This window comes from Poromitra crassiceps, assembly GCF_964638095.1.
Source record: "Poromitra crassiceps genome assembly, chromosome: 21".
NCBI classification, from domain to species: Eukaryota; Metazoa; Chordata; class Actinopteri; order Beryciformes; family Melamphaidae; genus Poromitra; species Poromitra crassiceps.
In genome coordinates this window covers 18,769,535-18,795,599 of record NC_139638.1, presented here as the reverse complement: position 1 = coordinate 18,795,599, position 26,065 = coordinate 18,769,535, and the positions used below count along the sequence as shown (strand labels likewise).

General features: G+C 44.1%; 1 protein-coding gene and 1 pseudogene across 4 annotated transcripts; one reads left to right on the top strand and one right to left on the bottom strand.

Moving 5' to 3' along the window:
- Positions 1-1,683: 1,683 nt before the first annotated feature.
- LOC310795805 (adenosine receptor A2b-like) lies at positions 1,684-22,282 on the bottom strand. 3 transcript variants are annotated; one of them, XR_014553646.1, is made up of 6 exons: positions 22,097-22,282; positions 15,039-15,724; positions 13,842-13,973; positions 5,272-5,375; positions 2,457-4,266; positions 1,688-1,792 (listed from the first exon to the last, which is right to left on the bottom strand). XR_014553646.1 is itself a non-coding variant. In XM_083657893.1 (5 exons), the coding sequence occupies exons 2-5, from the start codon at positions 15,233-15,235 to the stop codon at positions 3,344-3,346; spliced, it is 1,356 nt and encodes a 451-aa protein (XP_083514019.1). In that variant the 5' UTR covers positions 15,236-15,724; positions 22,097-22,282; the 3' UTR covers positions 1,684-3,343. The 3 variants fall into 3 exon arrangements, 2 of the variants coding, with proteins under 2 accessions (XP_083514019.1, XP_083514020.1); XM_083657893.1 differs by having other exon boundaries at positions 1,684-4,266; XM_083657894.1 differs by having other exon boundaries at positions 1,684-4,266; positions 15,039-15,324.
- A 1,229-nt stretch (positions 22,283-23,511) lies between these two features.
- LOC310795857 (autophagy-related protein 101 pseudogene) lies at positions 23,512-24,171 on the top strand (annotated as a pseudogene). The gene has a single exon. The product of its transcript is annotated as an autophagy-related protein 101 pseudogene (transcript).
- Positions 24,172-26,065: the final 1,894 nt, after the last annotated feature.

Here is a 26,065-nt window from a genome sequence, read left to right as displayed (position 1 = left end):
CCCCTGCTGGAGCCTTTTTTCTATCTTTACACAACACATAACAACAGCTGTGATTTTTCAGGTGTCATATCTCCCACAGTCCCTTATTTATTTTGTTTTGGAATCTGCATAGCCCTAATCACGTGCATTCAAAACAAAACTGCCTCCATATTTGCTCTATGTTATCCCCACTGTTAGGGGTAACTCATTACAAAAGTAACATATTACATGTAATATAGGCCTATTACTTTTAGCAGTAACTCAGTAATATAACTTATTACTTATAGGATTTCAGTAATATTATACCAGTTACTTTGTCAAGTAACTCAAGTTACAAATTGAGTTACATTTTTTTAAACAAAGCACATATTTAAATCATTTCCTAATCAAACTGTGTATTATGCAAATAACCACTATAGATGACAATAACAAAGGAAAAGGATAACATTTAGAATTTTGGATTGTTCACACTGACTTCAAGACGGTTGAAATAATTTTTCGGGATGGTTCCAGGGCGGCGATGTCATTCTGTTACTGCTGTTATTAGAGTGAAAGTAATGCAAAAGTAGTGTAATAAGTAACGAGTTACTCTACACAGACAGTAATATTGTAAAGTAACCTATTACTTTCAAATGAAAGTAACTAGTACTATGTAGTATATTACATCTTGAAAGTAACTTGCTCAACACTGGTTATCCCACAAGATGATGACAGAGGGAATTGATGGCTGTGACGCATCCTTTTTTCATCAACACAGGCCTGATAGCCGCACAATAGATGATCGGCTGTGAGCACTTAGGAGTGATCGCATCTCTCCGTCATCACTCAAGTAATGAGGGTGGAGGGGCTTTTTAATGAGGAAGACGAAAGCGTAATGGCGTAATAAAAGACACCGTTAGATGAACCTTCATTTGATTTCCATTGCATTAGGCTCATTGACTGGCGTCAGCAGTCAGGCTACTCTGTAAACACCACTTGGAGGAGTAGTGTGTGTGCGTGTGCGTGTGTGCGTGTGTGTATGTGTGTGTGCGTGTGTGTGTGCGTGTGTGTGTGTGTGTGTCTGTTCATGTGTGTGTTTTGCATGATGTCTGTGTGTAAGTGTGACTCATATGGACGCCACCTTACAGGCGTACAAAGTGATATTTGAATAGGTAACATGATATGGCTTGTTGTTATGGCTGGCTGGGAACAGTCGATAATATACTGCAAATGAGGGTCTTTGACGCATTTGTCCCCTTGTTATTGAAGCAGCAGTGGGTTAAGTGTTGCCTGGCAGTTATCAAATCTCGGGTCAAACTAGCAACCTCGCTTGTTCCGTCGCTATCCAGCAATCAGAGAAAGTACTTTCTAATCGTACTTTACTTTCTAAAAGTACTTTACAGTATGAGAGATGTTGCAGAGTATCGTACATGCCTCCCTTCAAAATAATTCTAATCTGTTTCCCTCAAGCAGTCACGTGGAGACAGGACTGTTTACAGAGTCTGGTTACAGCTTTCCACAGGATCGATTTAAATCTAAAGGTGCTTCAACCTTAGCAGTATGTAGGTGTGTTTATATATTTAAAAAAAAAAGCACAGAATCATTATTGAGATTGTAGAGAATGCAGAGGCATTAGTTGTTGCAGGTAATGCATACATACACATTGACTTCAGTCCATGAAAAAAACATTAACCGAATAAGTATTTAAGACTTTTAATTCTCCGAGACACGACAGATGACCGTTAGGAAAAGGTGACATGGCAAAGCAATGAAATGGCAAGATACAGTTGAATAGATACAGATTGTGTCTGTGAGGGGTTTTATAGTAGCCTAACTGTCAAAGTGTGTTGTATTGATAAGAACATGTTTGTTTTATAGTAGCCTACTGTCAAAGTGTGTTGTATTGATAAGAACATGTTTGTTTTATAGTAGCCTACTGTCAAAGTGTGTTGTATTGATAAGAACATGTTTGTTTTATAGTAGCCTACTGTCAAAATGTGTTGTATTGATAAGAACATGTTTGTTTTATAGTAGCCTACTGTCAAAGTGTGTTGTATTGATAAGAACATGTTTGTTTTATAGTAGCCTACTGTCAAAGTGTGTTGTATTGATAAGAACATGTTTGTTTTATAGTAGCCTACTGTCAAAGTGTGTTGTATTGATAAGAACATGTTTGTTTTATAGTAGCCTACTGTCAAAGTGTGTTGTATTGATAAGAACATGTTTGTTTTATAGTAGCCTACTGTCAAAGTGTGTTGTATTGATAAGAACATGTTTGTTTTATAGTAGCCTACTGTCAAAGTGTGTTGTATTGATAAGAACATGTTTGTTTTATAGTAGCCTACTGTCAAAGTGTGTTGTATTGATAAGAACATGTTTGTTTTATAGTAGCCTACTGTCAAAGTGTGTTGTATTGATAAGAACATGTTTGTTTTATAGTAGCCTACTGTCAAAGTGTGTTGTATTGATAAGAACATGTTTGTTTTATAGTAGCCTACTGTCAAAATGTGTTGTATTGATAAGAACATGTTTGTTTTTTAATAAACATGAAACATGATCTTTGCCTTGTAGTGAAATAGAGTACAAACATCTGCATAGATGTTACTGTAGGCTACTGTATTATGTCAACAAATGCTACAATTTGCCTCTTACAGTCTCTCTGTGATAGATTATAAACATCCAGATGTTTTTAACGGGTGTTGGTATGCGCTTATAGTTCAGATCCAACTCAGAGATGTCTGTTAAAGATGTCTGGAAAAGTGGACAACAAATATTGCATGGTTATTGTTTTATGTTTGGTTATGATCTGATACGCAGCTCTGGAAACTGGTGATTTGGAGTCCATAAATATTGCAGCGAACAAACACATGCTGTTAAATGCTTGCACAATGTTTTTATACAGTAACACCAAATACATGTTGAATGTAGATTGTGCCCCGGTGCATGTATGTATGTATGAAGACGTACATCGTTTGTTAAACTGACAGTTACACATGTACTTTACTTTGTGATTAAACTTGCTGCAAGGAAGGATCCAAGAAGCTAACTTTTTCTTCATTGTTCGATTTTTGATCTGCTGAGCTTTCTTGTGCCACGTTTTGGATTTCTCCTTATTCATTTATAAAACACATATACAGTGAATTGTAGGTGACGGTCTAAAGACAAAGATGCAAATGAATACGTTGATAAAATGTTTTGGTCCAAAATTAACCCTTGATGCACATGGGAGTATCAACATTAGTCCTGATAGGAGTGGTTTAATGTCAACTATTAGAGTTTTCTTATTGAAAGACTGTGTTTTTTGTCATGCCTGACAGTTTGGTTGGTTTAATATCAGTCCATCCAACAATCACAAAAAATACAATAATGTAAATGCGATCCTTTGTCAGGAGGAGACTTCTGGAAGCTCTATGGAGCGGTTAGGACTAGTAGTGTGTCTTGGGGAGAGATGGCTAACGTTCACAAAAGAAACACTGCTGCTTCCACAGTCTTTCACCTCCAAAACTCCAGTAGTTCCCCCCGGACACGTGACCGACTCCACTCCCTCCTGTGCGGCAAATCCCATGATGCACTGCTGCTGCCGCGCGGCGCTGTCCCCTCTGTGGTGTCCGTTGGTCATATAGCCAATCGGTGCGTCAGCGTCTAACCTCGCTGTCCAATGGCGGGAGGCTTCGTGAGTGACTTTAGGTGGACTGCGGTCGGGGTCCAGAGCGTAGCTGTTCGCCACTGTGCCCGCCGCGCTGCTTCGGGAGGAGATGCTGCCCCGGACACACCTGCCGCTGCTCCCGACTCCGACCCTGTGCCCGTCCCGCTGCCACAGGATGTACTGACGCAGGATCCGGCGGAAGGTGAGTCTGAACTCGCGAAGGCGGTAGGCATAGATGAAGGGATTGACCACGGAGTTGGCGTGGGAGAGGATGATGGCGATGTTGATCACCCAGACGTGCGGCCGCTCGCAGTCGGACAGCAGGTTGAAGCAGTTGATGACGTGCAGCGGGAGCCAGCAGACGGCGAACAGACCCACGATGATGGCCAGCGACTTGGCAGCGTGCACCTCCCTCTGCAGCGTGGAGCGGGTCGAGCTGGAGGAGCAGATGCGCGCCCGCGCAGCGGGTTTCAGCTCCATCAGGCGGAGCTGGCGCCGGGCGGCCATGAAGATGTGGGCGTAGATGGCCAGCATGACCAGCAGGGGCACCAGCACGCAGCCGAAGAAGTTGAAGTAGACCATGTAGTCGAGGGTCACCACCCCTTCAAACAGGCATTCTGTCAGCCCTTCGGGACAGCTGCTGTTGGTGTTGGTTTTCATACCTGTAGTACAGAGCCAGGTGTAAAATGGTAAATAGACTTATAGATTTATATCGCCTTTTCTGATGACGGCTCATGATGCTTTACAGCAGAGGTTCCCAAATGTTTTTCAGCCAAGGACCCCTTACAAGATAGAAAATATACCAGGGACCCCCTCATTCTGATTTATGATTTTGGGCTAAGCTTAAAGTCGAGCTGAACCCAAGAATGACTTTTCTTTTCTTTTAGTTCAAATACCTGGGTATGCAGTGCACCTATTTAATAATGTATGCAAAACAAATCACAACAATCTAATTTCTTTAGTTTTTCACACTTTTTCACATCAAAAGTTCGTTTTTCAAGATTTCATTGATAACAGTAATGTACAGTTTGCTGACGTCACCTAGTACTATCAAATTTCTACCCCATTTCAACCAATCATTTCACGACATGCAGCTGTCAATCAAATCTTCATTTCTGGATAATTTTCTCTTCCAAATGAAGTCGAAAATGGCGCCTAGTGCCTCTCATCTGGCAGAATTCCTATCCCATAAACGAACTACTAACTTGGCCAATTGTTAGAAACATGAACAAAAAACAAAAACTATAATCTCTAAGAATGCAAAGAAATGTAACTGGCTCGTTAAAACGCGCATTCCAGGCATATCGTATTTACAGCAGCGATAATGGTGCGCGCATCCGAGAGCTTGGTTGTCAGGGGTTGCACTTCGGAGATTCCAGGCCGACGTGCTGCACTCTCCCGATTACGACGACAGCTTTACCCCCTGAGCTACTGCCACCCCCGATAATTAAGTTTCAGTCTCATCTATTCAAAATGTCAAAAAAGCAGTCTCAGCCCCCCCCTCAACAAAAAAAAACACACACATCTTAGCAGTACGAGCATATTGGATTTGAGGGGAGAAAGGGGAGTTTAACTTAAATGGATCTATAAACAATCAGACAGACAGACAGACAGACAGACATTTCTCCCATCTTCTTCTAAACGGTCTTTACACACAAACGTCCCACCTTTGTTCCAGCCCAGCATCGGTGTGAGTCCGATGGCCACTGAGAGGACCCAGCACAACGCGATGATGCCCTTTGCCCTCTGCTCTGTCACCAGGCTGTGGTACCTGGAGGGGTGAGCACAACACAACGACATGAGGGAGGAGATGGCGTCTGCTCTGCTTGCCTCCATGTAGACAAAAGCTATGAGAATGTATCTTACAACACAACCGCTGATAGGATGATGTTAAAACTGTGAACACAATTTTCAAATTTGCCTGAGGACTTTATGTTGGTTTGACTTTGAAAACTGTCACGAGGACATAAGTATCAAGTTCAACGTACAGTAGCATTCTTGGATTGAATGTTTAGCCCAGGTCTGTGAAGGATACGGTTATTTCACATTTACACTACCAACCAAAAAGCAACAGTCTCCCTCATTCCCTACTTTATCAACATATCGTAGTTAAAATGATCTGTTTTCCAAGATCGTGAAATAACCCATAGAAAACAACTGGCAGCATAAGTGTGTGACATTGCACTGGGGTGGAACGTGTACATTTGGATATGGGGGAGGGGGCATCATGTAATTGTTGGTCAAATTATCTCATCTATAGAGAGGCAAAGTGGAACGTCACTTCCTGCTTCAGCACTGTACCAGAGATTTTCATCCGCCATTTATTTTCCCATAGACATTTCGTAAAATGCTTATAAAATAGTTGTACTTCGTCGAACCAAACGGTTCAGCTAACGCTATAATCGGGAGAGACCATAGAACATTTCACTCGGACCAAAACTTTAAAAAAACAACATCGAAAAAATATTTTCGTTAAGCCCGCATTTTTTTTAACGTTTTGGTCCCAGTGAAATGTTACGCGATCTCTCCTGTTTCTAAATATATCTGTACCGTTTGGTTTGAACCAGTAAAACTATTTTTATACGCATTTTACGAAACGTCTATGGGAAAATCAATGGCGGATGAAAATCTCTGGTACAGTGCTGAAGCAGGAAGTAGGCGGTCACTTTGCCTCTCTATAATCAACTGAACATGGTGCATGTGTTGCATGGCCTTCATCCCATGTGACTGAGCTCTTTCAGGGTGGCAACAAGTCTATTAAGCCTATTGGAACTCTCAATGAATAATTAGCCCTCGATAGTGTCCGTGCCAGGGTTGTGTCACCAATGAGATTCACACACACGCACACACGCGCACACACACACACACACACACACACACACACACACACACACACACACACACACACACACACACACCTTATGCAACGGCTCATGCAAGATGCGTCACCTGCTGTGGCTTACTAGAAGAAATATGCTCCGGTGACGGAGTGCGGTTGTTGTGACTGCGTGATCAAACAGTGATCAGCCCACACGCAGATATGAGCCAACAGTGCCAGTGTCCAAATGCCTGTTGCAGAAACAAGGAACTTTCAAAGGTTGTGATGAGAAGGGTGGAGCATAACGCAGGAAATGGATGATTGCCAAATCAATCTGTAGTAGAGTGTAGGGGTGGGAATCACCAGACGCCCACGATACGATACTAAAACGATACTTGAGTCACGATACGATAGTATTGCGATATCGCCGATATTGCGATATATTGAATATTGCGATATATTGAATATTGCGATATTTCGATATATTGTCTAACTCCTTTTCAAGATTCAAGATTTTTTTATTGTCACTCCATGGTACAAGTATCACGTGTGAAATTCTTGTGCTGTGGACTCCGTTTACAACATAGTACAAATATAACAGGGCATATGAGTGCAAAAACAACAAGAGACACAACAAGCAATAAGGCAGTATAGTGATAAGACAAGTCAGAGACAGTGGCATATTCACTGCACATAGGTGCACATGTCATGTGCATACTTTAGACGTGCTTAAACATTTTAAATTCGGCGTATTTGACATACAGGTGCAAATAGCATATTCCTTATTAAACATACAATTAAACTCGGCGTTTTAAATTCGGCGTATTTGACATACAGGTGCAAATAGCATATTCCTTATTAAACATACGATTAAACATTAGACATACGTAATGGTAGCAGCTACAGTACGGTACAGTACGGCTACTACACTATTTGTGTATGTTAAGGAGTCTCGTGGCCTGCGGGAAGAAACTGTTCCTCAAGCGATTTGTGCGTGCTTTTGGAACCCTGTATCTTCTCCCTGAGGGTAACAGGGAGAACATTTTCCTACCTTTTCCTTGACCTCACCGGAAGTAAAACATGCAGTGTTTTTTTGTTTTGTTTTGTTTTTGCCCCACACGTAGGCTAGATTATTAAGCTTCTCTGGACTCAATACGCCACTGCAGGCGCGGACTGCAACATCGGGCACTTCGGGCAGATGCCCGGTGGCCTGGCATGGCATGGCCTGACATTTTTTTTTTTTTTTTTTTATCGATACTTGGCGTCCAAATATCGATACAATATCGTCAGGCAAAATATCGCGATACTATGGTGTATCGATTTTTTCCCCCACCCCTAGTAGAGTGTGCAATCTAAAGTGTATGATGTACTGTAATGTGGCTTTCACGTAAACAGACCGTTTATAGACGCTTTTAATTTGACAACATAAACATTCAAAATTGCCCCTAGCTTACTTCCTGTTGCAATGTTTGCTAATACAATAGAATCTAATACAACAGATTACATTCATAATTATGTATCATTTATGTGTATTTCTGTTATGCACATGTACTTGACTGCCATGTGGGATAAATAAAGTCAATAAATAAAGTTTTCAAACAGTCACATTGTTCCGATATAGTCAATATTTAATATTTATCAAGCATCTTGAGCAGTTGTACTAGTATTATTAATAACCAGTATTCCTGGAGAACCTCATGCATTAAGCACTGTAACAGTAATGGAGTTGAATGGTAGTAGAAGTACAGAACTATATTGAATTTATAACAGCTTAAGACTGACAGTTAAACTAACCAATGAGAGCTCATAAATGACGTCAACGGATCCGACCGTCACAGCACTGAAACTTCATAGAAGCATGCAGCGGTGTAGTGCAGGGTATACGCAGGGTATACGGCTACGGTGTCTACCCACTTATTTTTCAGACGGCTTTGCGTATACCCACTAGGGCTGCGAATCTTCACTGGCCTCACGATTCGATTCGATTACGATTCATCTGACAACGATTCGATTCAATTCGATTCCACGATGCATCACGATCTCAAGGTATTGCAGCTCCAAGTATGAAATCCTTAATTTTCTGTATTATTACTGCACCTGGCTACTTTTCCCTCAATGAATACAAGCAGTCAGATAAATATCAAATCCCTTTTTTACTTAGAAAGTGCTTTCAAATTTGAACGTTAACAGAAATTTAAACATAAACGATTCAACGATTCGATTCGATTCACACGTCCGCATCTCGATGCATCGATTATACGCTTAATTTTGACTCCCCTAATACCCACTTCTACCGGCAGGTTCCACCAGGAAGCGCGTGGCCTTGAGGCGGCTGCCGGAGATTGTCGCAGTCTGTCTAGTGAACACCTGTGTTCACCAGTCTGTCTAGTGAACACCTGTGTTCACCAGTCTGTCTAGTGAACACCTGTGTTCACCAGTCTGTCTAGTGAACACCTGTGTTCACCAGTCTGTCTAGTGAACACCTGTGTTCACCAGTCTGTCTAGTGAACACCTGTGTTCACCAGTCTGTCTAGTGAGCACCTGTGTTCACCAGTCTGTCTAGTGAACACCTGTGTTCACCAGTCTGTCTAGTGAACACCTGTGTTCACCAGTCTGTCTAGTGAACACCTGTGTTCACCAGTCTGTCTAGTGAACACCTGTGTTCACCAGTCTGTGTAGTGAACACCTGTGTTCACCAGTCTGTCTAGTGAACACCTGTGTTCACCAGTCTGTCTAGTGAGCACCTGTGTTCACCAGTCTGTCTAGTGAGCACCTGTGTCCACCAGTCTGTCTAGTGAACACCTGTGTTCACCAGTCTGTCTAGTGAGCATCTGTGTTCACCAGTCTGTGTAGTGAACACCTGTGTTCACCAGTCTGTGTAGTGAACACCTGTGTTCACCAGTCTGTCTAGTGAACACCTGTGTTCACCAGTCTGTCTAGTGAACACCTGTGTTCACCAGTCTGTCTAGTGAGCACCTGTGTTCACCAGTCTGTCTAGTGAGCACCTGTGTCCACCAGTCTGTCTAGTGAACACCTGTGTTCACCAGTCTGTCTAGTGAACACCTGTGTTCACCAGTCTGTCTAGTGAACACCTGTGTTCACCAGTCTGTGTAGTGAACACCTGTGTTCACCAGTCTGTCTAGTGAACACCTGTGTTCACCAGTCTGTCTAGTGAACACCTGTGTTCACCAGTCTGTCTAGTGAACACCTGTGTTCACCAGTCTGTCTAGTGAGCACCTGTGTTCACCAGTCTGTCTAGTGAGCACCTGTGTTCACCAGTCTGTCTAGTGAGCACCTGTGTTCACCAGTCTGTCTAGTGAGCACCTGTGTTCACCAGTCTGTCTAGTGAGCACCTGTGTCCACCAGTCTGTCTAGTGAACACCTGTGTTCACCAGTCTGTCTAGTGAGCATCTGTGTTCACCAGTCTGTCTAGTGAACACCTGTGTTCACCAGTCTGTCTAGTGAACACCTGTGTTCACCAGACAGTCTGTCTAGTGAGCACCTGTGTTCACCAGTCTGTCTAGTGAGCACCTGTGTTCACCAGTCTGTCTAGTGAACACCTGTGTTCACCAGTCTGTCTAGTGAACACCTGTGTTCACCAGTCTGTCTAGTGAACACCTGTGTTCACCAGACAGTCTGTCTAGTGAACACCTGTGTTCACCAGTCTGTCTAGTGAACACCTGTGTTCACCAGTCTGTCTAGTGAACACCTGTGTTCACCAGTCTGTCTAGTGAACACCTGTGTTCACCAGACAGTCTGTCTAGTGAACACCTGTGTTCACCAGTCTGTCTAGTGAACACCTGTGTTCAGCAGTCTGTCTAGTGAACACCTGTGTTCACCAGACAGTCTGTCTAGTGAACACCTGTGTCCACCAGACAGTCTGTCTAGTGAACACCTGTGTCCACCAGATAGTCTGTCTAGTGAACACCTGTGTTCACCAGTCTGTCTAGTGAACACCTGTGTCCACCAGACAGTCTGTCTAGTGAACACCTGTGTCCACCAGACAGTCTGTCTAGTGAGCACCTGTGTTCACTAGACAGACTGTCTAGTGAGCTCCTGTGTCCACCAGACGCGCCGACGTCTAGTCCCCTTTCACCACGGAGTGACAGCACTGTCGTGAAAGGGGTTAGCCGCCGCGCTCCTTAAGCGGCTCATCCCCTCTGCTCTGCTAACAATACGCGCCGACAGTCTATTTTTGACGTTTGCCACTTCGAGTTGCGTCAAGCAGCACAGAGCGGATCGAAGCTGGGCAGGAATTCACCACTAAGGAACAAAATAAAATGTTCAAAATAAAAGCTGTTACTGCATGTCACGGGACAAACAGTCACACATTGAGGGGGACCAATTTGGGCACCACAAGAGCCTGCTTTCAATATAATATACATCCCTCAATTACTTGAATGCTTCCATTATTTTGGTAGCTACTTATGTTCCAATTAACTTCGGGTGCTTTCACATTCGGAACCCGGGACCGTTTCTGAGCACACTTGTCCCCACATTGACTACAGGTGCGGTTTGTTTCCCGAGTGTGAACGTTGCGTTCCGTGCCCAGGTTGCGGAACCGCAGAACGTGACAGGGCCCACTTGAAAAGGTGGTCTGGGGGAACGCATTGGCGTGCCCGCGGGGACGGAACGGAACACTTGCGAATGTGAACGCCAACCGTACCGAACCACATAGACAAACACACAGGCGAGGATACACTCCAGGCGTGGTTGATGACGCAAGTGTACTCTGCAAGTGTTCCGTTCCCGAGCGTGGAAGACATGTTGCAATGTGAAAGCTGACCAGCGGGGGAGAGGGGAGGGGGGTAAATCGTACTCGGGCACGGAACGGAACGAAAGCAATCGTTCCCAGTGAGAAAGCACCCTTAAGTCTGTTTGAAGTCATAAAAGTGACTCACGTTTGTGAAGATTATCCTGCTGAACCCAAATGACCACTCCCATAAACCTTTGTTAACCACAGACCTTATATTATGCATTGAAGTGAAATCCCCATTCTAAAACCCCATAGACTTCTCCCCGTAAGATCGAGGAAGTCCGGGACTTCCGCCGAGTTCCGACTACAAAAAATACGTCATCCCATGCGCTACTCATCTGCACTATGAGCTCTGATGCGCTCTGTCTCTCCCTGGATTCCAACGCCAGCTCTGTGTGTGTGTGTGTGTGTGCGTGCGTGCATGCGTGTGTGTGGGTGTGTGTGTGTGTGTGTGTGTGTGTGTGTGTGTGTGTGTGTGTGTGTGCGTGTGTGTGTGTGTGTGTGTGTGGTGTTGGTTTACAGGGATGATAATGATCAAAGCATTTAGCCTGTTTAATCCTACCAACAGCACATACACAAAACCCAATAAAGCGGTTGGAGACATCTATCTCTGTCTGCCTCACAGTCAGCCAGATCACCCTTGATTGAATAAGACCCCGCTATAATTCAATGTGTGTGTGTGTGTGTGTGTGTGTGTGTGTGTGTGTGTGTGTGTGTGTGTGTGTGTGTGTGTGTGCGTGTGCGTGTGCGTGTGCGTGTGCGTGTGCGTGTGTGTGTGTGTGTGTGTGCGTGCGCGCCAGGGTAGGAAATTAGCGGGGGCTCGGGGCAAAATGCCCCTAAAAAAATGTAGAATTGCCCTTGGAACTGGGGTGACGGGGGCTTTTCAATGTCTTCATAAAATAAAGAGTTTAATACTTTCTGTATTTTAACGTTATTCTGTATTTGCAAAGTGTGACTTGAAAATGGCCAACTAGCCATCCATACAAACCCCACCCCTCCTCCTACGAGCTGTGTTGTGACCTCAGTGACAGGCAGCACAAGCTAGCTGGCCAGCTAGTTCACTCATGTGTTTACCAAGTACATTAATAACATGCCAGACAATCAACAGTGTTGTTGAGATAGCAAATGGGGATCTTTAAGTGTGATTGTTTATGAACTTTTAAAAATAAAATATGCTTGGATAAGAGTCATTGATTGGTCTGTCATGCTACATAGGTAGAACTAAAGTATTTCCTAACATTTGATAAAATTGCCCTGGAAATGATCCAAAAATGCCCCCGGAATATATTTCACAGAGGCAAAAATAGCCCTTGTTTAAAAAAGTTAATTTCCTACCCTGGTGTGCGTGCGTGTGCGCAAACCAAGCGTCACGCTACAACGGTACCCAGGTGGGCCTTTCTATATTAAACCAGCTACAGTGCTACACTAAAACAGGAAGGATTGTTTGTGTCATCGGTTATGTTTGGTAAATCATTTCTCATTCATCTGGTTCCCCAAAAATGTGGTCATAATAAGCTTTCTCTCAGAGGTGTGACTGAGTCAACTTTGCTCAAGTCTCAACTAGTCACTCTCACATCTTGAGGCACAGGTCTCAAGTCAAGTCCTGAGCCTAAACATAGAAGACCAAGTCAAGTCTGAATAAATCAAGAGTCCAGTATTAATGTAATATCTAGTTATTCTATTATGTATTTCTCAAAAATCATACAGAGAACAATAATAATGAAGGTTTTTGGCAATTGAAAAAACAAAATTCGCCCAAAGTCTTAGTAATCATGAAAAAAAAACATAACTTGCACACGTGGAAAAACATTTTTCTCAAAGACGTCCTTTCATTTTCTTCACCTAATAAGTTATTAGTCTCCAAAAGGACACTGTAGTTTAAGGTGTGTTACAAAGCTTCTGAAAGGGCTGCAATCACACCGGAGCCCTCCTACTAACCCTGCAATAGTTTCAGGAGGAAAAAACTAAGTGAATCGACCATAGCAGTACACTGTACAGTAGGTAACATTCAGAGTATCTTTTTACAGTCACATAATATATCACTGAACTTGGTAAATGCATTTGAGTGTGATTCTATAATCACTTTCGTCTTCAATAAGTTATATCCTTCCAGGCTTCCATACAAATTCAGAGAACACAATTTAAATTCAGGTGGAACAAATCTCATAACTCTCAGCCATTTACACAAACACAAGACTTTTGTCAAGACTTTAGGAAACCTGCAAGTCATCAAAGTGCAAGTCTCCAGAACCAAGTCCAATCAAGTCTCAAGTATTATCTTCGTGCATCAAGTCAAGTCTGAAAGTAATTCAAGTTGTGACCCGAGTCCAAGTGATGTTGACTGGACTCCCCACCTGTTAGCTGTCTCTCTGACTGTCTGAATGATCATGAAAGTGCATGGGGTTTGGTTGCCCTCACCTGTAGCTGTCTCTGACTGTCTGAATGATCATGAAAGCGCATGGGGTTTGGTTGCTCTCACCTGTAGCTGTCTCTCTGACTGTCTGAATGATCATGAAAGTGCATGGGGTTTGGTTGCTCTCACCTGTAGCTGGCTCTGACTGTCTGAATGATCATGAAAGTGCATGGGGTTTGGTTGCTCTCACCTGAGCGGGCTCTGACTGTCTGAATGATCATGAAAGTGCATGGGGTTTGGTTGCTCTCACCTGAGCGGGCTCTGGATGGCGATGTGGCGGTCCACAGCGATAGCCAGCAGGCTGAAGATGGAGCTCTGGGTGAGGACCAGCACGAAGCAGGCGATGAACAGGCAGCCGTGGAAGTTGGCGCAGAACCCAGTGCTGATGTGTAGGAAATAGCATAGGGTCATACAAGGCTGGTGTCATTTCAGACATTTCAAAGATGGCTTTGCTATTCTAGTCTTAAAACAGTGATTCTCAACCATTTTCATAACCCTCATTTAGTCCACATTAGAGCCACAAAGACCACCCCCATTTGGCCAGTTGGACCCAAATCTGAGAATATTTGTATTGTTAGATATGATTTTGTCCAGAATTCCATGGCTCTCTGTATTGTAGGTGAGAGATAACAGTCATTCTTCTCCATTCTCTAATTGTGTTAACTTGTAAATTAAGTTTAACGATTCATCAATTTGCTGGGGAGCCCCTCAAGGACACCTGGTGGTCCGTGGACCCCACGTTGAGAACCACTGTCTTAAAATATGGATTAGGAGCCAAAATTCTGACCACTTCTGGGTCCTGATCCATAACTTAAGAAACGCTTCTTTGCTAGATTTAACTCTTGTGTGGACCCACCAGACCAGATAATATTATCGGCCAATATTGGCCTATCATTGATATATCGGTATCAGCCAAATTATGTTGGCCGAAATTGTATTTATTTATTTTAAGTTATAGACCTCATGTTGTGTATATTTGATCCTTTTTCTTAACTCAAGTTATATTTGTTCTATTTTCTTTTGTACTTTTAGTTATTTATAATGATTCAATTCCCTGTGGAGTTTACTGTACTGTTTCAGTGCATTTATGTCATTTTGGACAATAAAGTTGATTGTTAAACTGTAAAATATCCTGCCTACATTACATATCTCAAGTCACATCAAGTCATATATCTGTCAAGTGTTTGATATTTGAGGGATCATTCCAAAAAATGTGTGTATAATATAAGAATATTGGCCGATATATCGATATGGGAATACTTTTACCCCCTAACATCAGTATTGGCATCAGCCCCAAAAATCCAGTATCGGTCCGCTCTAGTTTTAGTATGGTTCTTATTCAACTCGGTACCACGATGATGCAAAATTTGTCAAAATTGAGGCTGAGAAAAAAAGGATTCACACTTCCTCTAAAATAACGATATTCTATCAACAACAGAAACGATACCTGATGGCGATGGCGAAGGGGATGGCCAGCAGGCCCACAGCGATGTCGGCCAGGGCCAGCGACACCACAAAGAGGTTGGTGATGGTCTGCAGGCTGGAGTTCAGACAGACGGCCCAGCAGACCAGCACGTTCCCCCCCACGGCCAGGCAGGCCATCACCAGCTCCAGGCCCATGTAGACCAGCAGCGCGGCGTCCATCTGCCTGCTTCTCTGTCTCTCTGCCCTCCTCTCCTCTCGTGCGTTTCATTCCACACACAGTGAGTCACTACATGTTTTCACACTAATACCTGCTGGCCAAACACAGTGTTTGTGACACAGGGGGGACGACAGCGGGTGCAGGAACTAGTCACCACCCACAACATCGCTGCCAACTGTACACAGTAAGGGGAAGTGACACTTCAGTTTGAACAGTATGACTGTTAAACGCACTATCTCACTCTGTCATTCTTCCTCTCCTTCTATGCATCTGTCTTTCTCTCTCTCTTTATGTGTCTCTCCGTCCCTCCCCCCCGCCCTCTCTCTCTCTCTCTCTCTCTCCCTCTCTCTCCCTCTCTCTCTCTCTCTCTCTCTCTCTCTCTCTCGTTCACCCGAGTCAACTCTGTCACAGCCAGGAGCCGAACATTTGGAGGGTCTGGGAGTGTTGCCCACCAGCTGTCAGATGAAGAGCAGTGGCCTGGAGAGAGAGACCTGGAGAGAGAGAGAGAGGAGGGAGAGAGGAGAGAGAGGGGGGGGGGGGGAGGAGGGAGAGAGAGACCTGGAGAGAGAGAGAGGAAGGGGGGGGGGGAGAGAGGGGGGGGGGGGAGGGAGAGAGAGACCTGGAGAGAGAGAGAGGAAGGGGGGGGGGAGGGAGAGAGGAGAGAGAGAGGGGGGGGGGAGAGAGAGACCTGGAGAGAGAGAGAGGAAGGGGGGGGAGAGAGGAGGGAGAGAGGAGAGAGGGCGGGGGGGGGGGGGGGCAGGAGAGAGACAGAAAAAGGGAGAGGGGCGAGAGAGAGGGGTGAGAGAGAGGGGGAGGGAGGGAGATGAGTGGGAGAGTGAGAGAGAGAGAGAGAGAGAACACAATCTCATTGGTATACTGTACAAACAGGTTGCAGGTCTCTCTCTCTCTTTCTCTCTCTCACACACACACACACACACACACACACACGCAGGGGGAGGGAGAGAGGAGAGAGAGGGGGGGGAGGAGGGAGAGAGAGACCTGGAGAGAGAGAGAGAGGAAGGGGGGGGGGGGGGAGAGAGGAGAGAGGGGGGGGGGAGGGGGGGAGGAGAGAGACAGAAAAAGGGAGAGAGGGCGAGAGAGAGGGCGAGAGAGGGGGAGGGAGATGGGCGGGAGATGGGCGGGAGAGAGAGTGATGAGAGAGAGAGAGAGAGAGAGAGAGAGAGAGAGAATACAATCTCATTGGTATAGACTGTACAAACAGGCTGCAGGTCTCTCTCTCTTGCTCTCTCTCTCTCTCACACACACACACACACACACACACACACACACACACAGGTCAGAAAGGCAATCTATCTGTGGAAGACAGGAGGACAGTTTGTCTGGCCAAAGCAGACAGTTCAACAATGCATCTTTTGTTTCAGGGGAAGTTTCCCCAAAACTCCTCGACACTAATTAATCATCCCTGCCACCGTCACGCCCTCCTCCCAAATCACTCAGAATCACACGAAATCAAGTAGCATTGCACTATAGAGAGCCAAAGTGGAACGTCACTTCCTGCTTCAGCACTGTACCAGAGATTTTCATCCGCCATTTATTTTCCCATAGACATTTCGTAAAATGCTTATAAAAAATTGTTTTACTTGTTCAAACCAAACGGTTCAGATATATTTAGAAACAGGAGAGACCGCATAACATTTTACTCGGACCACAACGTAAAGAAAAATGCGGGTTTAAAGAAAATATTTTTCCGATATTGTTTTTTTAGGTTTTGGTCCGAGTGAAATGTTTCTATGGTCTCTACCAATTCTAAATATAGCTGAACCGTTTGGTTTGACCAAGTAAAACTATTTTTATAAGCATTTTACGAAATGTCTATGGGAAAATAAATGCCGGATGAAAATCTCTGGTACAGTGCTGAAGCAGGAAGTGACGTTTCACTTTGGCTCTCTATTACTGGAACACAATGACATTGACTTTGTTGTGTTTGTGGATTCTGGGCTTATTGATGTTTTTCCAGGGCATTTCTAATGGCTACATGCCTCTATTGTAAGCAGATTAGAGTATACAGTAGTAGTAGTAGTAGTAGTAGTAGTAGTAGTAGTAGTAGTAGTAGTATTGTTGCACAATCGCCGCAGCGACCTCAGATAACCTTCAGGAAGAAGGAGAGTCTTAAATGTAGGCCAAGTGATTGAGTTTACTGGGTTACTCCAGCCTGCAGGGGGAGTGGGAAATTATGTCAGATAATAATAACCGTGACGGCCTTACCCATATAATCATAATAATTGGGAGCAGGTATCGTTGATTCACTTTGGGCATCAGCACCATTTCCGCCATTAATGCGGAGGTAAGATCATCAGAAAAACTAAGATTTTTAAGAGTCATCTGTGCATTTTTCAAGTTTGCTTTTAACACTAAACCTTAAATAATAAAGGACAATTCTAAATGAATACACTCAAACTTAACATTTAGATTAGGTGGTTTGGGAATGCTGCCTGTCAGATGGTCCTGTATCAAGCCTATATTGTCGTCTGTGAATTAGTAGCCTAGATCATTCTGAACTGGGATTTTGTATGAATAGAATAGAATAGAATAGAACAGAATAGAATAGAATAGAATCAAATCGAATCGAATAGAATAGAATAGAATAGAATAGAATAGAATAGAATAGAATAGAATAGAATAGAATATAGAATATATAGAATATGGAATAGAAATGTATTGTCCACCAGGGTGGACAATGGTCTTAGAATGCTCACCATGGATTAAGGTAAAGAGACAGTTATTATTCACATGTCATCCTGAGGGGGTAATAATAGTTAATTACACTGATTATAAAATGTAACAGTACCAAAAGCCAACTATGTAGGCTACATTGACTGTTGTATGTTTATAATAATATAATATGATATGATGGCTCTTTCCAATGCCCAGGAATGCATCTAGGCAGGCTGGTGAGACTACATGCCGATTCACATCTAGAGTTACAACTATAAACTGTGTTCCCACTACAACAATATCTGTGATCAGCCCCTCTGCAAACAAAGCATGACAACCCCCCCCCCCTTCTTATTTCTTACACCTTTAATTTGATCTGTTGAAAGTGTTTTATCATTGTCTCACCGCTCTGACATTGAATCAAAAATAGAGTCAAAGTTATTGGATGTTTTTACGTTTTTATAGTTTCTCTTTTAGTGGGAGCGCAGACACTCTATTTGCTGAGAACTATTTATAGTTCATTTTCTAGTTCTTCTAGTTTAGCCTGATATCATCAGACTGATTTGTCAACTTGTTACACTCCATTTCCTTCTTCAATATGTCACATTGCCACCACTGTAACCCATTTCCATAGTTGAAATCCCCCAGAGGATTTACTGTAGAGTGATGTAGGAGTGATGATTGGTTAGGTTTAGGCATGAGGAGTGATGATTGGTTAGATTTAGGCATGAGGAGTGATGATTGGTTAGGTTTAGGCATGAGGAGTGATGATTGGTTAGGTTTAGGCTAGGGATGGGCATTTCTAGCAAAAACACTATTCGAAATTCGCTGGCCAAAGTCGACTTTTAATTGAATTTTTTTTTTTTTTTTTTTTTTTTGTGTGAGTGAAATGTTGCATTGTCTCCCCTGATTCTAAGTCTAAGGCTTTATTAATTAATAAAAAAAGCTTCTGCTGTGGATTTTTAGCTCAAACAAGCATTGCACCACTAAAGTAAAGAACATGTTACATGACATTGACATTTTCGAAAATAAAAAACAGTTTTGACAATCATGACTGGTTCATTAAATATTTAGTAGGCTCAGGTCTGAGTGCCAAAGTCACCCCCTCTCCCTCTTCATGGGATTTCATCCGCCATTCATTTTTCCATAAACCTTGTTTAAAATGCTTATAAAAATTGTTTTACTTGCTCAAACCAAGCGATTCGACTACTGTATACTTAGAATCAGGGGAGACAATGCAACATTTTGGTGACTGGTTAGGTTTAGGCATGAGGGGTGATGATTGGTTAGGTTTAGGCATGAGGAGTGATGATTGGTTAGGTTTAGGAATGGGGGGTGATGATTGGTTAGGTTTAGGCATGAGGAGTGATGATTGGTTAGGTTTAGGCATGAGGAGGAGTGGTGATTGGTTAGGTTTAGGCATGAGGGGTGATGATTGGTTAGGTTTAGGCATGAGGAGTGATGATTGGTTAGGTTTAGGAATGGGGGGTGATGATTGGTTAGGTTTAGGCATGAGGGGAGTGATGATTGGTTAGGGTTAGGAATGGGGGGTGATGATTGGTTAGGTTTAGGCATGAGGTGTGATGATTGGTTAGGTTTAGGCATGAGGAGTGATGATTGGTTAGGTTTAGGCATGAGGGGAGTGATGATTGGTTAGGTTTAGGCATGAGGAGGAGTGATGATTGGTTAGGTTTAGGCATGAGGAGTGATGATTGGTTAGGTTTAGGCATGAGGAGTGATGATTGGTTAGGTTTAGGCATGAGGGGAGTGATGATTGGTTAGGTTTAGGCCTGAGGAGTGATGATTGGTTAGGTTTAAGCCTGAGGAGTGATGATTGGTTAGGTTTAGGCACGAGGAGGAGTGATGATTGGTTAGGTTTAGGCATGAGGAGTGATGATTGGTTAGGTTTATGCATGAGGAGTGATGATTGGTTAGGTTTAGGCATGAGGAGGAGTGATGATTGGTTAGGTTTAGGCACGAGGAGGAGTGATGATTGGTTAGGTTTAGGCATGAGGAGTGATGATTGGTTAAGTTTAGGCATGAGGAGTGATGATTGGTTAGGTTTAGGAATGGGGGTGATAATTGGTTATAGGCATGGAGAGTGGTGATTGGTTAGGTTTATGCATGGGGAGTTGATGGGGAGTGAAGTTTGCTGGCCTCGCCCAACCCAAGGGGATTGCAGAGCTTGAGAGAAACATGTTTGGCATTTGGATGTGTGTGTGTGTGTGTGTGTGTGTGTGTGTGTGTGTGTGTGTGTGTGTGTGTGTGTGCGTGTGCGTGTGCGTGTGCGTGTGCGTGTGCGTGTGTGTGTGTGTGCGTGTGCGCGTGTGAGAGAGGGATCAACAGCATAACATCGCTGCCGGGGGAAAACTTTCTAGCTCCAATTCCACGTTCATGTTTTAACTTGCACTGAAGGATTATATTACACAGTCCTAGTAGGCTATGAGAAGATCGCACAACATTTGGGTTTACCAAAGCCGCTCCAAAACTGTTGGATAAACTCAAAAAACGTATGGTGGTCAAGCTAGACACAAGGATGTTAAAAAAATAGTTACAAGGTGTGTGTGCGTGTGCGTGTGCGTGTGCGTGTGCGTGTGCGTGTGCGTGTGCGTGTGCGTGTGCGTGCGTGTGCGTGTGTGTGCGTGTGCGTGCGTGTGTGTGTGCTTGTGTGTGTGTGTGCGCGTGCGTGTGAGTGAACAGAAGCCTTAGAGGAAGTGATAAGATGACCCACATCCTTTGGAGGAAATCTATGGTCGCAGCCCTGTCAATCGAAGCACCCACTCAGCTCCACCAAGTAGGCTAACAAACAACCGTTTGAATAGGACATTGCACTGTGTGTAACTGCTGGAGCAGGTATTATATATTACGGGTTGGCATCACAAATAAACTCTGAACAGATTAGGAATAGGAGACGTAAACAGAGTTGAAGCCAACCTACCAAGCCAACTGGTCTGGGGGCATTTATCTGTTTGATGCAATACAGTTAAGGCTTAGCTTAGGCTAGATGGCCAGTGATGGAAAAAGGCTTTAGCTCTGGTCAAGCGGGCGGCAATGGGGTCTTATGTGAATGGTGTCAATAGACCCTTCTCACGGGGGCCATTTTGTGTCGAAAAGGCAGGGTAAACACAGGCGCAAGCAAAACACTAATGAGGGTTTCAAACTTCCATGATTGGAATGTGGAAACCCTCATTAGTGTTTTGCTTGCACCTGTGTTTACCCTGCCTTCACTGATGACATCATTGATGACATCACTGATGATGACATCATCAGTGAAATCACTATGACATCATCAGGTGCCTCAATTGCTCAAGTGACATCACTGATGACATCACTTATGACATCATCAGTGATTTATGACATCATCAGTGGGACAAAAATTGAAACAGACAGAGAGAACAATGATTGCCCACCTGCTCCCTTTTATAATAAAATGATAATTGTGTAGTTATTTCCCTTTAGTTTTAGTTAATAGATTATTGTTTTAACTTCTAATGCATGAGTTGGCATGCTCGAGTGACATCACTGGTGACATCAGCAATTTATATTGTGATGTTTCAGACCCGCCATTGATGATGTTGTGTAGACATTGTGACATCATCAGTGATGTCATTAATCCTTCTCTGCAGAGGACCATCCTTATAGCGCAGCGCATTAGCCAACAATCATTAGTGTTTTGCTTGCACCTGTGTTTACCCTGCCTTTTCGACACAAAATGGCCCCCGTGAAAAGGGTCTATGGCAAGTGGATGACTTTGACCCTCTCTCTCTCTCTCTCTCATCATGACCCCCCCCCCCACACACACACACACACACACACACACACACACAAACAGATCTCCACTCATCAGCTGAGTTGCCTACTAGGCTATTTCAAGCTATTACATAGCCTATAGGCCTTTGTCTACCAGCTATAAATAGGCTATTCAAAACTTTCTGACGTTATCGGAATATCTCATCAATCTCATTCATTAGGCTACTGCCAGCATACAATCCTGTAAACCGCCTGCAAACTTAACAAACACACACACACACACACACACACACACACACACACACACACACACACACACACACACACACACACACACACACACACACACACACACACACACACACACACACACACACACACAGACACATGCACGCACACGCACACACACACTTTGCAAAGTATGCAATCTCTCTCACCTGTCAAACAGTTGCTCCACACTGCGGAAATAGAAAGTAAATGACTGTAAAGAAAAGACTCGACGACTCCTTCCATTCAGAAACACACCGAGACCCGGGTTCACTCCTCCAAAGTGCTGTCGCGTCCTCCTCCTGTGGTGCAGCTGTCTGTCTGTCTGGCCGGAGGAGGAGAGGTGCAGCAGTGCAGCTCCCGCTCAGCGCGCCCCAGCTGGAGGAAAGCGCGCACCGCTTCTATCCGAGCGTGTGCGCGTCTGTGTGCGTGTGTGTGTGCGTGTGCGTGCGCGTGTGTCTCTGGGCGGTGTTTGTGCAGGGCAGGGCAGGGCAGGCAGTGGCTAGCTACCCAGATTACGTTAGTGGTAAATGGGTGCAGTTATCAAAGTGGGGTCCGGAGACCCGAGCAAAAAAGCCTATGTAATTTATTTTCACTAGAATTCCAACCTTATGTAACATAATGACACAAAAATGACACATGTATAACTGTTTTTGTCATGTGTTTGTTTCATACACTTTCTGTAATAAAACATCTAAACCCCGCCCACTCTGGCCAGGAGCCTGGTGTTTGGGGGCGAGGCTGATTGGATGTAGCCTACTAGGCTCGCCTGCCCTGCAACTCACCGAGCTGGCCGTGCAGCTTGCATAGGCAGCTCGGCCGTTGCGTGGCCCTCACCTGCAACTCGGCTGCTGTGTGGCCTAGCCAGCCCTATTGGCGTGTGCGCAATGTCTCCCTCCCTCTCTCTCTCCCTCTCTCTCCCCCTCTCCATGTGTGTCACTGATGACATAATCAGTGATGTCACAATGCCTATGTATGGCATCACTGATGACATCAGTATGACATCATTGATGACATCACTGATGATGACATCATCAGTGAAATCACTATGACATCATCAGGTGCCTCAATTGCTCAAGTGACATCACTGATGACATCACTTATGACATCATCAGTGATTTATGACATCAGTGATGACATCATCAGTGGGACAAAAATTGAAACAGACAGAGAGAGAACAGTGATTGCCCACATGCTCCCTTTTATAATTAAAGGATAATTGTGTCGTTATTTCCCTTTAGTTTTAGTTAATAAATTATTGTTTCAACTTCTAATGCATGAGTTGACATGAGTTTGGTCACACACACCCAAAAAGTGCACCCATGGTTTGTTTATTGAGCGCGCAAAGTTCGGGAAACTGTACGTATAGTCTACATCATACTCTCACTGATGACATCACAATTGCTCGAGTGACATCACTGGTGACATCATCAGCAATTTATATTGTGATGTTTCAGACCCGCCATTGATGATGTTGTGTAGACATTGTGACATCATCAGTGATGTCATTAATCCTTCTCTGCAGAGGACCATCCGTATAGGCAGCGCATTAGCCAACAATGGAAATATCTGCTCGTCGTTCGACATGAATTGTCTCGCGCACGTCCTTGAGATAACAGTGGAGCCGAGGCAGGTGGACGAGGCCATGTTGGCGCTGCTGCACACCATCCTGCTGCACCGCAGCACCGGGAAGTTTCACTACAAGAACGATGGCACCTACTCCATCGGTGTCGTGGGCGCACAAGACATCGACTGCGACTTCATCGAGTTCACCTTTGCCAGGGTGTCCTCAGACGAGCTGGACTCGCTGATCAGGAAAACCGTGTGTGAATTTAAGGATGCTCTGGGCATCTCGGGCAGTGATGGCACGGGGCAAATGTCTCTGGAGTTCTACCAGAAGAAGAGGTCTCTCTGGCCCTTTTGCGACGAGTGCATCCCCTGGGAGGTGTGGAGCATCAACGTCACAGTGGTCAACCTGGCCAACGAGCAGGAGAGGCAGATCTGCCGGGAGAAAGTGGGCGAGAAGCTGGGCGAGAAGGTGATCAACATTGTCGAGGTCATAAATCGCCACGAGTACGTGCCACAGATGCCTACCCCCCAGTCAGAAGTGGACAATGTGTTTGACACCGGTCTCAAAGACGTCCAGCCCTACCTTTACAAACTCACATACCAGATCACCGATTCAGTGGACACCTCTGTCAGCACCACCATGAGAAGGCTGATTAAACCCTTCCTGGTGCTGTGAGGCCATGCCCTACGATGGAAGTGATGATGACTGTATAGGAACTGTATCTGTAGTGGTCTCTGACAGCCATTGTTGTACTCAAAAACATCTATCTATCTATCTATCTATCTATCTATCTATCTACAGTATCTATCTATCTATCTATCTATCTATCTATCTATCTATCTATCTATCTATCTATCTATCTATCTATCTATCTATCTATCTATCTATCTTTATTATTATATTATTATCTATAAAAGGGGCTTAGGGCAATCTCTGTTTCTTTGTTTGAATGTTTGTCCCACTGATGGTGTCATAGGAGGCAGTGTGGACGTGAGATGTGAACACGTAGGTTGGTGTGGAGGAAAGCACAGACCACCGTTCAAGCGGCGAAAGTTCTCGACGTCATCTACCTTTCTTGAGAAGGAAATAAAGCGAAATAGAAAGTGATGTGTTGGTTTTTATTTGACCTAGACTGGAAGATTAAATCAGTCAGAGTCAGAGAACAGAAATATGTAACATCCACATTATTACAAAACGTGCGTATTGACCTATTCAACAAAGAAAATAGTGCAATCCAGTGAGCTCAGCTCAAAGGGTCTATTGTGCTCCCATACAGTACGCTCCTTTATCACTGTTTGCCATCCAGTTGATCAACGTCTCCATAGACATACAGCACATCTCAGCTCCCTTTGCTAACCCACATCCACTCAGGAGATCATCTGGGCTGGTCTGCTGCACCTGTACATTTACTGCCTTATGGTCAGGTCGACACCATAGTGTGCATGTACGTGTATATATAGCTGCTTGACTTATCGCTTCTTTGACATGGTTGGATGAACTTCCTCACGCGTGTCAAACAGTAGTAGGCCTACTGCTCTGGAAAGCAGAACAAATCAATTCAAGAGGAACTGCATGTTGTTGTATTGCCATCGGCATCTGATAACATTCAACTGAATACATATTTTGATCAGCATGCAATGGAAGCACGTCATGAAAACATATAACCTCACTCCATAAAGAGAAGCAAAACGATGCTATTCAGCTATACCTAGCTATAGATATAGCTAGCTATACTAACATAATAGGCCATTTCTTTCAGTTTCACAGGAAACCATGGAAGGTGGGGGGGGGGGGGGGGGGGGGGTTGAGGCTTCACACAGGTAGGCCAACAGTCCAAAGCAGCTAGCCGATCGGCAGCCAGGTGGAGTGCAAGCAGACATCTGGACAGGGTGACCTTACTCCTTGGTCTTAACCCATTGATACCTGATGCAGCATTTGTGTGTGTATCCCTTTAAGACCGCTTAACGCGGTTCGCGGTCTTAAAGGGATACGCACACAAATGAGGGATATACACGCAAATGCTGCATCAGGTATCAATGGGTTAAAGGGACACTCTGCCGATTTTCAATGCTGATTTATTTTCCACATAATCTCACATCTGAAAAGTGTAAACAGTTTTGTAGACATTCATTTAGTTTGACATTGATTTGAGTTAAGTTGTGGAGCAGTGATGTAATTTGTGCATGAATGTTCCACAACTTAACTCAAATCAACTCTCAATTACTGTCAAACTAAATGAATGTCTGCAAAACTGTTTACACTTTTCAGATATGCGTGAGATTATGTGGAAAATAAATCAACATTGAAAATTGGCGGAGTGTCCCTTTAAGAAGGCCCGATTGTGTTCCCAGCAGGAAGTGAGACATGGGAGAGGCACCTGTAGTGACACCGCTGGATGCAGCATCTACTCGCTGGCTTTATTTACCAAGGCTGATGGAGATGTTTTGGTGAGTTCCTGCACAGCATGAACAGCCAAAGGTTTCAGGAGCCTATATATATTTTTGGTTTTCTTGTTTAAAAATGGAAGAAATCTGAATGAATCCGAGGTGGGATGCCAGTCCATGAGAAG

Excerpts from the sequence above, each read along its gene's own strand:
- LOC310795805 (XM_083657893.1), bottom strand. The coding sequence starts at position 15,235 with ATGGACGCCGCGCTGCTGGTCTACATGGGCCTGGAGCTGGTGATGGCC. Across the intron at positions 5,376-13,841 it reads GCCATCCAGAGCCCGCTCAG|GTACCACAGCCTGGTGACAG; the intron begins GTGAGAGCAACC and ends TCACCCCTCCAG. Across the intron at positions 4,267-5,271 it reads GATGCTGGGCTGGAACAAAG|GTATGAAAACCAACACCAAC; the intron begins GTGGGACGTTTG and ends TCTGTACTACAG.